At 39.3% G+C, this 14,828-nt stretch overlaps 1 protein-coding gene across 1 annotated transcript in view; it reads right to left on the bottom strand.

Moving 5' to 3' along the window:
* cacna1ab (calcium channel, voltage-dependent, P/Q type, alpha 1A subunit, b) overlaps positions 1–14,828 on the bottom strand; it is a 100,029-nt gene that overhangs the window by 28,209 nt on the left and 56,992 nt on the right. Inside the window, exons 32-37 of the mRNA XM_061053765.1 lie at positions 11,638–11,754; positions 10,842–10,907; positions 9,827–9,924; positions 9,311–9,461; positions 8,922–9,049; positions 8,198–8,294 (exon numbers count right to left, since the gene is read on the bottom strand). Coding sequence (XP_060909748.1) covers positions 8,198–8,294; positions 8,922–9,049; positions 9,311–9,461; positions 9,827–9,924; positions 10,842–10,907; positions 11,638–11,754 — 657 coding nt within the window. The remainder of the gene's footprint in view (positions 1–8,197; positions 8,295–8,921; positions 9,050–9,310; positions 9,462–9,826; positions 9,925–10,841; positions 10,908–11,637; positions 11,755–14,828) is intronic.

The raw sequence follows: 14,828 nt of genomic DNA, 5'->3' as shown, positions 1-14,828 counted from the left end.
TGGCAAGCACAGCATAACAATGATAGTGAGGTTGCTTGTGTGTTTCTGAGTGTGTGAGAGTGTCGGGCATGCCCTAAGCCAGATGTGCAAGAGGCGGAGGGCATCGGCCAACATCCACAGCGCTCGACAGGCAACAGGCAGGCAGGTAGGCTCGAGGTCGCCCATCGCCATGCGACAGAGTACAAGGACGCAAAATCACACAACACCGCCTAGAAAAACCCACAAACCCGGACACACAGAGCATGCAACATGCCTTAACTTCACTGCCATTTAAACCCGAAATTTTTCCCATCCACCCAACCCACTACCCCTGGATTTCCCTTAAAATCCACTTTCACAATACAAGCAGCCGTGCATCCGCGCAAAGAGAGTATCCTCAATCCAACTGGATTGATCCTAATATTAACGTCTTATATTTTTTTGCTATTCACGTTAAGGTTCCCTTAATCAACTCAAATTCTTAAGCGATAATAGAATTCATATCAAGTCAAGATCTCTCTCAATGCCAAACGGGTGCAGTGTCTTAAGGGGTTATCAGAGTTAGAGAGGATTAGAGTTGTGACATTCCCTGAAAGAAGAAAAAAATCATAAAGAAGATCAAAAAGAGATGATTGACGTTTCTTTCTTTTGTTTTGAACCAACCAGACTTTATAATACTGGGGGGTAAGGGAAGGGGTGTCTATCAAGGGGGCATATGGTAGGGACATCAGTTAGTTGACTTAAAGTAGGCAACTCTAGGCTTGGTTATGAGATGTAGTTACAGATAAAAAGGGGAGGGCTGAGAATGAGGAGGGAGAGAAGGGTGGTGAAACACTGAAAGAGTAAAGAAGCATCAAGAGATTGTAGGTCAACTAATTAAGAGAAGAAACTTTGTTTCTTTGTGGATAGAAAGGAAAGAGAGGACAGGGACCGAAAATTACAGAACAAGACGAGATAAAGACAAGGACTAAAAACAACAGACATAACTTTACTGAGATGAGTTCAGTTTATAAAACACGGTTGTGTATCAATACACAATTATCAAAATACTATTTCTTGAGTATGAGGCATAGTGTCCATCAAAGGGAAGGTCCAAAACTGTTCCTATGCATTTGGGGTACTCAGTGATAAAACGGTTAAAGGGACTAACATTCCTATTTTCCATTCAGACAAAAAACACAAGGACCTTCGGATCTCAGAAGGCCCTTAAATTGAGTTTTCTGTTAAATTGTATCAGTGAATACTGAAAGGCTCTGATGACTGAAGTATGTGATGGGGGCCATTACCAATTCTTCTTGAAACAATCTTGAAAAAAAGTAGAAAAAAAGAACTAAAGGGCAAAGGTAGAGACAGAGCTGGCTGGGATGGACAGAGGGATGATAATGAAGGAATGAAGATGGCGGCTGATGGCTGACAGACGAGTGGACAGAAGTTGAACAACAGAGGAGTGATGGATTGAGAGAAAGTTTACAGGTAGGAAATAGGATAGAACAAAAAGGGAAGAGGCTTGGGAAAAGAAAGAAAGAAGAAAGAAATGGGGAGGAAAAGGAGGACAAAGAAGAACATTTTGAAGAAAGACAAAAGTGATAAGAAAAAGACAGAGAGGGAAGATAGAAAAAGTGACATTCAGATTCAAAGTTTTGCTTCGTGGACAATTTCAAAATTTAATCAAAGTAGTTATGTTCAGTCAACAAACACGAAGACTGATTGTGAGGCTTTTGATATATATTGATGTCGTTCCAAGAAAACTTCTACTTGTCCCCAATTCTGTCCTTATTTAAGCCTCAAATTTGGTCATAGTGAGAAAAGTTAATATTACTATGCCAGTATACTTTTTTTCATAATTAATTGTCTATTGGTCTCATTAGCTGCTGGAGCAGTTTAAGAGCTTGAGAATCCAGGATGTTTGTGGAGCTGTAATGGTTTATTGCAAAGGCTTGCAGCAAGGGGAAACAATTGTTAATATATATTGACCACAGGCAGTGATTAAAACCTGATTATTATTTAAACTTAAATGGAAAGGACAGCTCTATTTATACTGTAGAAGCTTTAACGCTGCAAAGATGTTGTCTTCGTTTTTTAGCAGTAACTTACAGGCCACTTACCTTTGATGTGCAACTTTGCACGGCTTATTTGCACTTTAAACATAATAGGTAATTTGTTTTAACTCTTTGCTGAAACAAAGTTTTCAATACTGCTGAATCTGGATGTTAATAAGAAAGAGGTTGAAAGTGATGGAGAGAAAGAGTGGACAAGACAAAACGACAGCTGATGCTGAAAAACTCAGACCAAATCTTTACCCTGGTGGTCTGAGGCACAAAAAGAACCCAAAGAAATGGAAGAATCCTTGGGTGTCAGAAAGAAAAAAAAAAAGGTATCTTGAAAAAAAGGGGCCGTAACTTTTCTAGAAAATATTTTATGCATTCTTATCATTTGTATCTTCACAGCTTGGTTGTGTATGGCAATGTTGGCATGTGTATGTGAGCACTGAAGTGCCATCCACAGGAATAAGAGACGCAGAGGACAGAAGACAGACAACCTTTCCGGTCCTTCTGTACCCGCATCGTAAGCAAATACTTGCACTATGTGGATAATACCTGGTTAATATAATCCCATTTAAGTCCATAACTTGGCCTTTACACAACAGATTTCCACAGCACTCAAATGATTTACTCAGCATTTGCCGTTCCACTTATCAGTTAAAAATTAGTATCAGTAATGACCACAAGTGAGTGTTTGTCCTTTGGCATTACCAGGACGATTTATTTTTAAGTATTGTCCAAATAATAATATCTACATAATGTGAAAATGAGGCCTGATTATGTTTTACACATTGATTTTGTACTTAAGCTTTCATAACTTTGCCTCCGAGAAAACGTATACAGTAACACAGATATTTGATTATAGATGAAAGGAAGCATTATAATGGAGATAACAATTTTTAAAATCCATAAAGACGTTTTCAGTATTTCTTGATATGTTTTGGAAAATGTAAATTCTTTGTCAGATCTACTCTGTGAGTGTTTTCTGACTGGATTATTAGCCTGTCTGTGTATTGCACGAGCATGCGTCCGTGCAGGTTGCAGAAGGACGGGCAAAGCCTCCTCCGTTCTCTTACTCCTGCGGCCTGACGGGAGGAAATAAAAGAAAGAGAATTGACTTCCACTCCACTATCACTTCACTTCACTTCACGACAAAAGCCCATCCCTCCATCCCCGCGGTCGGAGAGAAAGAAGAGAGGACAGCGCTCACCACCACCATAACCACCACTTACAGACAATGAGGGGAACACCGCTAGGAGGAGGGAAAGAGGAGGGATATGGAGGAGGAGGAGAAAAGACACGGGGGGTGGAGGGAGATGGCAGAGGAGAGGTTCTTCCCCCAGCGATGGGGAGGTCTTAGGACGGAGACTGGAGGGGAAATAGAAGGGAAGGAGTGGAAGGTGGGAGAAGGAGGTACAGAAGGAGGTGACGGTGGTGGTTTGGGGTGGGAGTTGGAGGAGTAAGGTGGGGGGCGAGTCTACCTTATAGGCGACCCGGGCAGGACACCTCTTCCCGAGGCCTAGCGGCGGACACATGTGTCTTAGCATCTGATACATGTCTGTGTAACTGATCCGGCCGCTGGAGTGGCCACACAAACACAACCACACAGACATCACATGCACACATGCATTCACACATTGGACCCATACGCGCACACACGTACGACAGAACAAACGAAGACAGACAATGTGAAAACGAACAAAAGAAAAACAATGAGGGGCAGGGAGAGGGAGGACGCACAGAGGTGTGTGAGGAAGAGGAGACATGAGGAGAAAAAAGAAATAAAGAAACCAACAAAGGAAAGGAAGAGGGGGGGAAACAAATACACAGAGGTTATTGTTTTGATCGCTTTGGATCTGTGGTTGTTTTGGTGAAAGAAAGAGAGAAAATTAGAGAAAGAGATAGATAGAGAGAGAGTGAGGGAGAGAGAGAGAGAGAGAAAGTGTGTTTTACATGGATTCTAGTCTGGTTTTTCATAAAGTAAGGGGAAGGAGAGGAAGGAAGGGAAGAAAGGAGAAAGGTTGAGGAAGGAGAGGAGGGTTGAAGGAGGTGTTATTTAGTTCAGTTAGTTGTCGTTGAGATACCGTTCTATGCGAGGTGAAAAGGGGATTGGAGATTTTTCGCCGCTCGAATAGAACTGGCAGCGGGGCTTCTAGCAGGCAAAGAAAAGCACCGCTGCAGAGATTGAAGTGAGTCACAATGGCAAGTCAATGCAGTCGCTAACTGAGGCTGCCTGTCCACCAGGAACCTCTGCTCACATCTGTACCTCGAGGTGTTCATTGGAAGAGTTGTGATATCCCAACAGTGCTAACAGCAAAGCCTTGGCCGTTGGAAGATCTGCTCAACCTCATCACAAAAATACTTCTTGTAGCTTGCCTATCGGGTTATCCTGCTCTGCTGGTACTTTCAAGTTTTATGAGCACAGGGTCATAGATTTACAACTCTTTTACAAATACAGTCAAGGCATTTAAGCAGTTCCAAGTTAATGATGGTTATCCATACATTCATTAAACAGAATGGGACTAGGGCAGTATTTAATCTTATACCATGGTCTGGTTGAATATCCGATTCTGATTGGCTGAAGGATGGCACGTGGGTGACCTAGCCTAAGTCTTTTCTAGCCTTAAAAATTGTGCTGGCATTTGCTTCAGCTGGCTGCACGCAAATTCTGCAACTTTAGAAATAATTGAATAAAAAAAACATGTAAATCTTATCCCAACAATGAGTGTGGTCCTTCTATGCGTCTTCCTCTGAGCACCACCAGATGACGCTCATACACACAAGCTGCAGGAGGTAGCCTTTACTAAGGGCTGGAATGTTAGTAAAAGTGGTCAAACTAAGTGTCCGCTGGTTAAACTATCCGATGTTCAGTGATGGTTATCTCACGAAAAGGTGAGAAAGCCCTAAGTTTTATTTGAAAAAGGTTAGTGACATTGACTGATATAAAGCGACTGTCTCACTTTTTGGCCGTCTACAGACTGCACCTGATAGTACATAGCATCAGTCATTGTCTCAGTGACATTTTTTTCATATATTTGGGGACAATGACATGGCTGGCTGGCCAGCTAGACTTGTTGTTAAACATACTGGACGATAACATTTACTCTTTGTCCACCGTACCGTACGTATGTTATTGAGAATCTTGCTGGCATAACATTAGCTGTACGGCTAACAGCTGAGCCGAAGGGTTCAATCAGCTGAGAGGACCAGTTGTTTGTTATATTTTGACAGCAAATCTCAAGGATATGGATTGATGATCTTTTATTTTTTTCTTTAGCAAGTGACCATAGTATAAGCGGGGTAGGCTAATGCCCTTTGAGGTGTCCATAATCAGGAATTAATGGACTTCGCGGAGGCAACTCTGCTGCATGTTGGACGGTTCAGGCCTTTAGTGATAGTCTATTAAAAGCCTGAATGTAGTTGTAGTGATGCTGCCCATTGGTTTCTGAAGAGGGGCTATTAACTAAAACTGCTTTTAAGTGATTCAACTTTTTTGTCCAGGGCGGTTTGTTTGAAGTGGAAGAGACTTCTGCAGATACAGGTAAAAACCCTGTGATGATAAACACTGAGGGATCCTAATCTAGAACAAGCTTGGCACCTAGAAATTGTATTGTGATACGGCTTTTAGCATTTGAAGGAAGTTGAAGTCAAAGCAAAGCAGCACCTTTTAAATAATCTTGACAGTTGTAAATCAACTGTTGACAGATTATTCCCATGAGCATCTGATGACACAGAAAGTGATGAAGAGGTACTTGGTGGACACAAGAGCTTTTTATTTCCAAAGTCCCTGACCCTAACCACACACACACCCTGCCTATTTCCTTTTTTTCCCCATATGTCAAAGACACAAACAGAGCAGGTTTGGCCTCTTTAATACAGTATTTAAGGTAATAGAGAATATAAAGTGTTACCATAAGGCCTGTTACACTCTCCACTGAAGGTCTTCTTATCCAAACATGGTCATCAAAACTTCCAGCATACACATAGGAGTAAATTAATAATATAGAGTTGACCATACAAATGGCCAAAAAGAAGAATGGGAGGTTCAGTTTGACATTATTAGGACAATATAGCAACAGAAGATCCTCATGGGAAATCAAAATAATTTCTATTCGATTTGTTTTGCCACAAGAGCTGCTTACTATTGCTAGTTTAAGAAGCGTGACTTTGTGGCAAATTTAAGCAAAAGTTGGACAAGTTTTTAACATATTTAGTTATTGTGTAGATGCCTAGAAATTTGTTGTAAGCATTTTTAAGTGGAGCTTGTAACAGGCCTGACAAAGTATTGATACCTGAAATATTTAAGGCCACCATGTGTAGAATTAAAACATTTGGTCTACCAAAGGTAATATTGGAAGCCTCTTGACGTTTGCCATGTAAATATAAAAAGGCTATATGATACCAAAGTTTTCAGTCTCATATAATATTCGCAAAAATTTGAGTGAACATTACAGTTATTACTAGAAAATCGTCTTTCCTAGGCCATCTCTGAAGACTTTGGAGGAACGGCCGATAACAACAATTTTCATCAATGTTTGGCCTGTGGAGGACACTAGCACTGTAAACAGCTAAATAACTGCAGTTTGACATTTACTATAGTTTGTTTGCTCTGTTAAATGCATAATTTTTGCATTAATATCCGAGTATAACCTCGCCCAATTTAAAACCCATATACAGAGAGTTTACATCAATTTAATTAACATCATTGTGAATTTGGATTGAAAAAAACGACTTATACATATTATAGTATAAATGCTTACTTTTATGTACTTGAGGCCCCAAATCAGTACTTAGAAAGCTAGTCGTAGTAGTAGATTTGGGTTTCCAATGTGTTTAATTGTTTAACTGCGATTGTAATACCATATTATTATTATTATTATTATAAAACCCCTTTAAAAATCTACACATAGGGGCTTTAAAATGTAAAATTAATTATTGCAGACTGCTTAGCAGTGTTTTACAATCATGTGTAAAGGAGGCAAAATAATGAAGGGTGTGTTTAACAGGAGATTTACCCTGTGAAGGGCTATACTCAGAGGTAACAGTTCATAATAACTACACGCTATAAAGCATTAATAAATACATAAATAATGTGTTTGCCCTTATGGTGTGTTCACTTTGTTCACAGAATATTAAAGAAGCTACTTTCAATGGAACTTAGCAAACCATCAATTGGAGAGTAAGACCATCATTCAGCCCAGGGGCTCTATAAACAGTGTTTGTGTCTTTCTATGTTGAAAGAACATTGAATTTTGAAATTAAAAAAAAGAAGTTTTTAACTGTCTTTTTATGATAGATTGTGTGGGTCTTTGATGTGGTTGTTTCTGTTGATTTTTTAAGTGTATATTGTTTCGACTGAGAAAGAGAAAAACATTATGTCTGTGTGGTGTCTGTTTCCTTGTTCTGATTTCTGAGACTTTCGTGAGTTATCTTATTAGCCTTAAGTTATTATGAAGTGTTACCTTATCAAATATAGCAGACCATTGAGCCTTGATGTCACGTGGCTGGAAAACACTGGCCTTTATCTTACATCTTTGTAGTGAAGCATGGTTACAGTATTCAGACCAAGCCCTCTCTGCAAATGTCTCTGTACTAAAGTAAGCCCACCCCCCCTCACCATAAAAAAAACAACACTAACTCAAACATGAACAATGCACATTGCTCAACCATTTTCTGCCCAGGCAAAAAGTAGACAGCAAGCAGAAATAAAAGACAATGGCTGACTGGAGTCTAGACTCTAGTGTTTACATATAATACTGAATTGAAAGTGAAAACATCAGTGTCATTTTCCCAGCGTTCAGTCAGAAGACAATAGCAAGTGCAGTGCACCACTTCATGCTTCACACACCGCTATTGGTGCGTGTGTTCGTTTGTGTGAGTGCATACTAGAGTGTGTGTGAGTGTGTGTGCATTTCTGCATTGTCCCAAACATTCTCATTGTCATGTCAGAATGCATATAAAACAGAAACCCATACCCCAAAATATGATTCAATGGTGGAATGAGTATAAAACAAGTGAATAATGCAATCCAAAAAAGAAAAAAATCAAACCAAACTAAATAAAAAGTTGAAGTAGGAAATTATTTGTTTTAAAAGTAATAAAGAGCGACATTCATTCCAGTCTCTAAGGCGAGCAGGTTGCGTTTTAAGTTTGTGCTTTAGGGGTTTAGTCCAAACCTTGCAGGCCACCCTATGTGGGCATTTCTTGCCAAGGCCCAGGGGAGGGGAGATAACTCGTAATAAACTGTACATATCCTTATAATGTATGCGCCCACTGCAAGAAAAATACAAGGAGGGGAGGTTAGGTGAGGAACACAGAATACAGAGAGAGAGAGAGAGAGAGAGAGAGAGAGAGAGAGAAATAAAGAAAGTGGATCGAGAAAAAAAGAGGAGATAAAATGAAATAAGAGGAGAGTAAGGAAAAGAAGAAGTTGACACTGAGAATACACAAACTCAAACAGAGGAGAGAAGAGGAAGAAGAGAGGGATACATTCATCATAACTGTGCACAAGTTCTGCAATTTTAGAAGAAGGCAGAACATATCAGAAATAAGTAAAGAGAAAAAGCTCTGCTTAAACAGGCTGGCTTTTTACTGGCCAACTTTTAACTTAATCTATGATGTCGATCATCGCTTGATGTCGATCTTGATTAATTATTACACTTCTGCTGAGCCTTTGCCCCATTTAGGGCTGGGAGAGAAAGTCAGGGGTTAACAGATGTGTTACAATGATGATAAGACTGCCCTACTGTGTTAAGAGTTATCTAGAATTGTACTAAATTGAAAAAAAATGAACGTGTAATCTTGCTTGAAACTGTTTGTCTGTCTATGTGTTCACTATTCCCAGTGTATATTTCTGTTATTTCATTGCCTTGTGTGTGTGAGCATTTGTGCACCACTTACCAGGCTGCAGGGTCGTACTCGGCCCATATCCTTACATACTCATCCAGGTGATGCGGCCCCAGGATCGACGAGTCTCTGGTCAGGTACTCAAAGTTGTCCATGATGACAGCCACGAACAGATTCAGCATCTGGAATAAGGACGAGGTAAATACTCTCATAGCAGGCCTGGGCGATTGATTAGACTAAACTGTAACAAACTGTCTTAGCCATCTTGTAACATGGCATTCATTATAAAGGTAATAAATCCACACTTCAAACATTATAGAGTAATATCAGGAAAATATATACTGTAGTTTTATTATAAAGGGATTACCAGATTTATGTTAAAAATTAACAAATGCCCATTCTGAACTGATTGAGGTGGCATTCTGTGTTTTTTTCTGTCTTACCAGGAAAGAGCAGAGGAAGATGAAGGAGACAAAGTAGGTGTAGGCGAAGGTGCTGCCACATTCAGGTTCCGTGTTTCCTGTAATTGGGTCGCATTTTTTACCTCCCAGGCAGGCCAACATGATATCATGCCATGCCTCACCAGTAGCGCTCCTGCACGAGGGAAAACACACAAAGAGTGACAAGAAAAAGTGAGGACACATCTTGGAGCATTTATTTGGCACTTAAAGATGTCAATTTTCTACATCACATCCAACAAATAGCAACAAATTCTAATAAATAAATTCAGATAGCAGCCATTTTCATCTTGATTCCTGCTCTAGTGGAATGCTTAAAAGCTGTGATAAAAATGATATAAATATAAAAAATCTGACAAATCTGAATGATTTTCACTGCTTTATGATTGATATGAGAGTGGAAAAACCCGATGAAAAGTAAAAATCCGGACGGACATTATAGAAAGGAAGCCTTTGTGAACATTATTTCTTTAACTATGAAAGGAAAGCTGAAAGACTCACCTGAACAGCAGCATGAGGGCCATGATGAAGGTTCTGAAGTTGTTGAGATCGTTGATTGCAGTCTTTCTCTCCTCATCCAGTGCCAGATTCCCAAACAACTACAGACAGAAACAACGGGACAAAGAAAGCAAATGCCACCACCATCAACCCTGTAACCTGTGCGTATAACACCTAACCTACTCCAGAGCAGGTTATTTTTAGGATAAGAGATCATCCTATAAAAAACACGGCCCAATTGGTCAAAGACACCAACCAATCAGACAATATTATGGAGCTCAGTGAGCTGATCGAGAGAGGGGAGGAGGGAGAGACACCAAGAATAGCTTACATTTTGTCTTTCCCTTATTGGTTTTCATTGGCAGTATATTCATCCTTCAACAGAAATTGAGAAAGCACAGGAGCCTAGTTGTGTTTATAAGATGTAAAATGACATGTACTTATGACTTTGATTTATATTTTTGAGTAAATATTTATAGGCTATAAACGCAGAACCATTCTGCTTGTGACCCTCAAGGCTGCAGCTGAAATATTACGTCTAAAACTGTCATACACACCCCGAGAATTAATCCAAGCAAGGAATTAATTTAAGTGAACAAATAGGATTTATGATAGTCAAATCTGAGGTGCACTAACGATGGCAGAGACATATTAAAAAAGCCTTTGATTTTAGTCTGAGTAGCCTATGTGTTTTACCCCTTCATATTTGCTATCACATGTCTGTGATTAGTCACATGCTGGCCTTTTCATGCGAACATGCCAAAACAAACCCTGGTTTGACTTATCAGGTTAATAACCAGCTTTGTGTGAATCTTTAGCATCATATCCTCATCATACCGTTATAGGCTCCTTTTATTGACTTTACATCATACATCGACATTAAGCACTGTGTGTGATTTTACATGATGGTATGACATGAGGAAAATGTTCTGACCCCCAGCCTACAATTAACCCTTTACCTGTAAATCGAATACAACATGTCCAATTAAAAGTTGAAATGGGCTTCATTTGTACTCACCTGCATGCCGATGATGGCATAGATGAAAAAGAGCATGGCAATGAGCAGGCACACGTATGGCAGGGCCTACACAAAACGATACAGAGAGGAAAAAACTTAGCTGTTACCCATTTTTTAAATGCTTTTATAATGTTTTTTTTAAACAGTAAGGGCTCTCTTCAATTCAATTTAAAAGTTAAAGTACACTAAAGGTCAAGTGTAAATCATATAAATCATTAAACAGGCCAAATAAATCATCAATAGGAATGCTACTTCAGAGAAAACAGACGTCTTTATAACAGTCAACATTAGTATTAGTGCATTGCTTTATTTAAAGAAGAGAAAACCTTTTAAATCTCGGTCCTACATTTACATATTTTTAGGATCTAAATGAATAAACTGTATAATAATTTGAAAACTGTATCAGAGATCTTCCTCAGCTGGCATTTGGAATAGAGCTGCCTTATCTCAGAGCCACATGAAATGTGGTGTTCCACATGGCTCCATACAAGGCCTTCTTTTATTGCTTAATAACAACCCAAGTCGGAATGTGATGAAATGCAAAACATTGAAAATAACACAAAACAACTTAAACATTTGTATATTATTCTCCAAAAACAATGACATTTCTCCGTATCACCATTTAATATTATGTCTTTGTGATTATTTCAATTAAATATGGGTTTCAATGTTTTAAAAAACCATTACATTCTGTTTTTATTTACATTTTACACAGCGCCCTAACCTTTGCATGCTTCACTGTGATTCTATCTGATCTATATTTAAATTGTGTATGTGGGTTTTGATAACTGAATACCTTGAAGGACTGGACAAAGGTCCACAGTAAGATGCGGATGGTTTCTCCCTGTCTCAGGAGCTTGATGAGGCGAGCTGCTCTGAACAGCCTCAGGAAGCTCAAGTTGATGAAGTTATTCTACAGCACAGAAGAGAGAACACAGTCAGTTTCACTGCACGTGAATATACAACACCTGCACAACATCCCTCTACCAAACACAAAAACAAAAACAACTTAGCAGCAGAAGAAAGAGAACTGGGGGAAGGTGTTCAAAACCAACAAAACATAACCAACTGCAAACAAAATTGCTTGTATCAGGTACAAGTATAAATGAGAGAAGGATAGATAAAAGGTCAAAAGTCAAAGAAAAGAAGGAAAGAAAGTTGAAATAAGGAAGAGAAAATATTTTAAAGAGCAAAGAGTTTAAAGGTCATCATCCAATCTGGTACAGCAGAACGCTTTTTTTTTAGAGAACCAAATGCACTGATCTCTGGGGGGCAAGCAGGCCACATAAGATGAAGCACGATGCACTTTGCCTGTCAACCACACACACACACACACACACACACACACACACACACACACACACACACACACACACACACACACACACACACACACACACACACACACACACACACACACACACACACACACACACACGCTGAAGAGCGTGGCTTGGGGCTGTGACATCTAACTTCTCTAACAGCACATATGTGACTTGGATAACCTTGTATTTTCACACTTGATTTTTTTATTTTACTATAAACAGTTTTTTTACTGTATGGGCCGTACTTTTTTTTACTGTATGGGCTGTAAGACCAGTTTTCTGGGCATTCTGCCCAGAAAACTGGTCTTACGTCCATCACAAACTGTCTTCGCTTAATGCATGCTTTTTGCATTGAAAATCTTTATCTTTAAAAATACACAAAGTGTACTTTCCACAACCAGGCATGACTGGTTTGTTGATAATAGTTTTTTCATGGTTTTGTTCCAGCATGAACTAGTTAATGGTTTGGCACTCACTGTGGAACTTCTAAGGATTCAGTCCAATGAATTGCTGGATTTTATTGCATTTTTTTAAAAATGTTTTTAACATAGTCACAGAGAGAATAATGTAAATTTCAGCAGCCAGACTCTCTGGTGATATCCTTGCACTGTGTGGTTAACAGGCAAGGCAAGAAAGAAGCATGAGGTGGGAGAGGTGGGAGGAGGAGGGACGACGATCTAGCATACAGCCTCAGTGCAGGCATGGTTTGGCACGGCAGCAAACTTGAGAAAAAAAGATCTGGCCCACATGCAGACCAGTCTGCGCCAGTGTCGCCAAGCAAATAATAAACTAATTGTACTTAATTTAATTAGCTGCACTAGGATAGTTTGATTTCATTCTATCAATGAAAAAAGAAAACATCTTTAAATGGATTAATTGCTTGATTAGTTTTATGAATAACTGAAACAAATAAATATATGTAACCCTAAGTAGCTGGTATGTGGTTACCATGGACACAAACAACAAAGGAAATTGCTTGGCAAAAGTTAACCACAAGGTACATGTAGGTTATGGAACTACTATTTACTACTATTTGACTATTTGTCATATCACATTCAAGGTTGTGATCTCGTACTGATCATCAGCACTGCTGTGATGATCTTCAGAATCACCCAACAAGCCTCAAGCCTTTGAATGAAACACAACAGCACTGACATTAAGTACAACATCACTTCCTGTCATTTGATATTGCTTAATTAATGTACAAAACGTTACAACTGTTATCTAAGGTTATGTAGTGTTTTTATGCTGTAGCAGTGTATTACATTAACAATGCACTGTTCTATGTCAACAGGTACAAAACTTAAAAGATTAACATCCAGTGAGCGCATGCACTGAGATCAGAGGTTTAAAGTGGTCGTGGGGAAGGGGATGATTGGGGGTAAGGAATGGGTCTGGGATACACATGACCAATGAGGATGCAGCCGAGAGCTTTGAGAGATATATTACAAACCAACCAGATTCTACATGTTTGAAGATGTAGAAAGATGAATGGGGAGGGAGGTTTTTGTGTTGTTGTTTTAAATATATTTTGGTTGTGAGTGAAAGGGGGAGGGGGGGGGGGGGGGGGTGTCATCGTGTGTTTTATTGGTCAGGGGCATGGGGCCAAAAGCACACCATCACCACCACCACCATAATCATCATCATCATCATCATAACAGCACCACCACCACATGTCATGGCGCAGCACGGATGGAGAACACAATGAAGGATTTCATAGTGCATTTTGATTGGATGGATTTTATCAGAGGAGGAGGGGAGTGGGTGTAGGGCGCCAACAAAGTAGAGAAGTTTAAAGAAAGCATGTAAAGAGATAGAAGAGGAAGACGGAATCATTATGGGTGTCATTAAAAAGGCAGTGAACTTCAAGTCAAACAACAACAGATGCAATAGATCAGCCCCTCTTTGATGCCAGATTTACAGGAAATGCATAATGTAACTAATGATAAGAAATAAACTTATTTCAAAGTGGTCAAAGACAGGGATCTGTTCCCCTTCCAAATTATGAAGGTATCTCATGTTGCTTTGTTAATGTATTTTAATTTAAACCATGAATGTATTTAAGTGAATGATTCCTCTCACTGACTCATACTTCTTATTCTCACCATGGAAATTATGGCTAATGATGTAATGGCTTTTTCTCAGCAGCATTACATAAAAACTACTAAATGAAACTGGGTGGACGAGTGAATAAGGGACAAAGCAGGAACTCATTCCATTTTGGAACAGACAAAATAAGTTGCATTGAGTAAATTGACTTCTCCAAGTTTGGAAGATAAATCTGTATGTCTTTATAAGCTATTGGGGTTCTTTAGCAAGTGAGCCTAACAGTTTTGCCTTGTTTTATTGTATGCAGGGCTTCTATGATTTGTTGGCTGTCTTGTCTGTCAGTAGCATAAAATAAAAGGGACTGGCTTTTTACAAACAATATGGTCCAAGAATTTTTGGGAGAAAATAGTCTCAAGAGCTCAAACAAGAGAACTATTGGACCAAGCAACATGTCAATATCACTTTGTGATCACTTGAAGCTTCTACCTAATTAGCTAGCTTGTGGAAAGAAGAGCTCCGCTCAACCAGTGGGTTAGATGCTTCAAGCTGGCATGGAATCAATAAGATGTCTGAAATGATCAGTTCAGGATCAGAGACAGACAGCGATTAAAGT

The sequence above is a fragment of the Labrus mixtus genome, chromosome 2, assembly GCF_963584025.1.
Source record: "Labrus mixtus chromosome 2, fLabMix1.1, whole genome shotgun sequence".
Taxonomy (NCBI): domain Eukaryota; kingdom Metazoa; phylum Chordata; class Actinopteri; order Labriformes; family Labridae; genus Labrus; species Labrus mixtus.
Note: the sequence above shows the minus strand (reverse complement) of the source record. Positions and strands in the feature narration are given on the sequence as shown.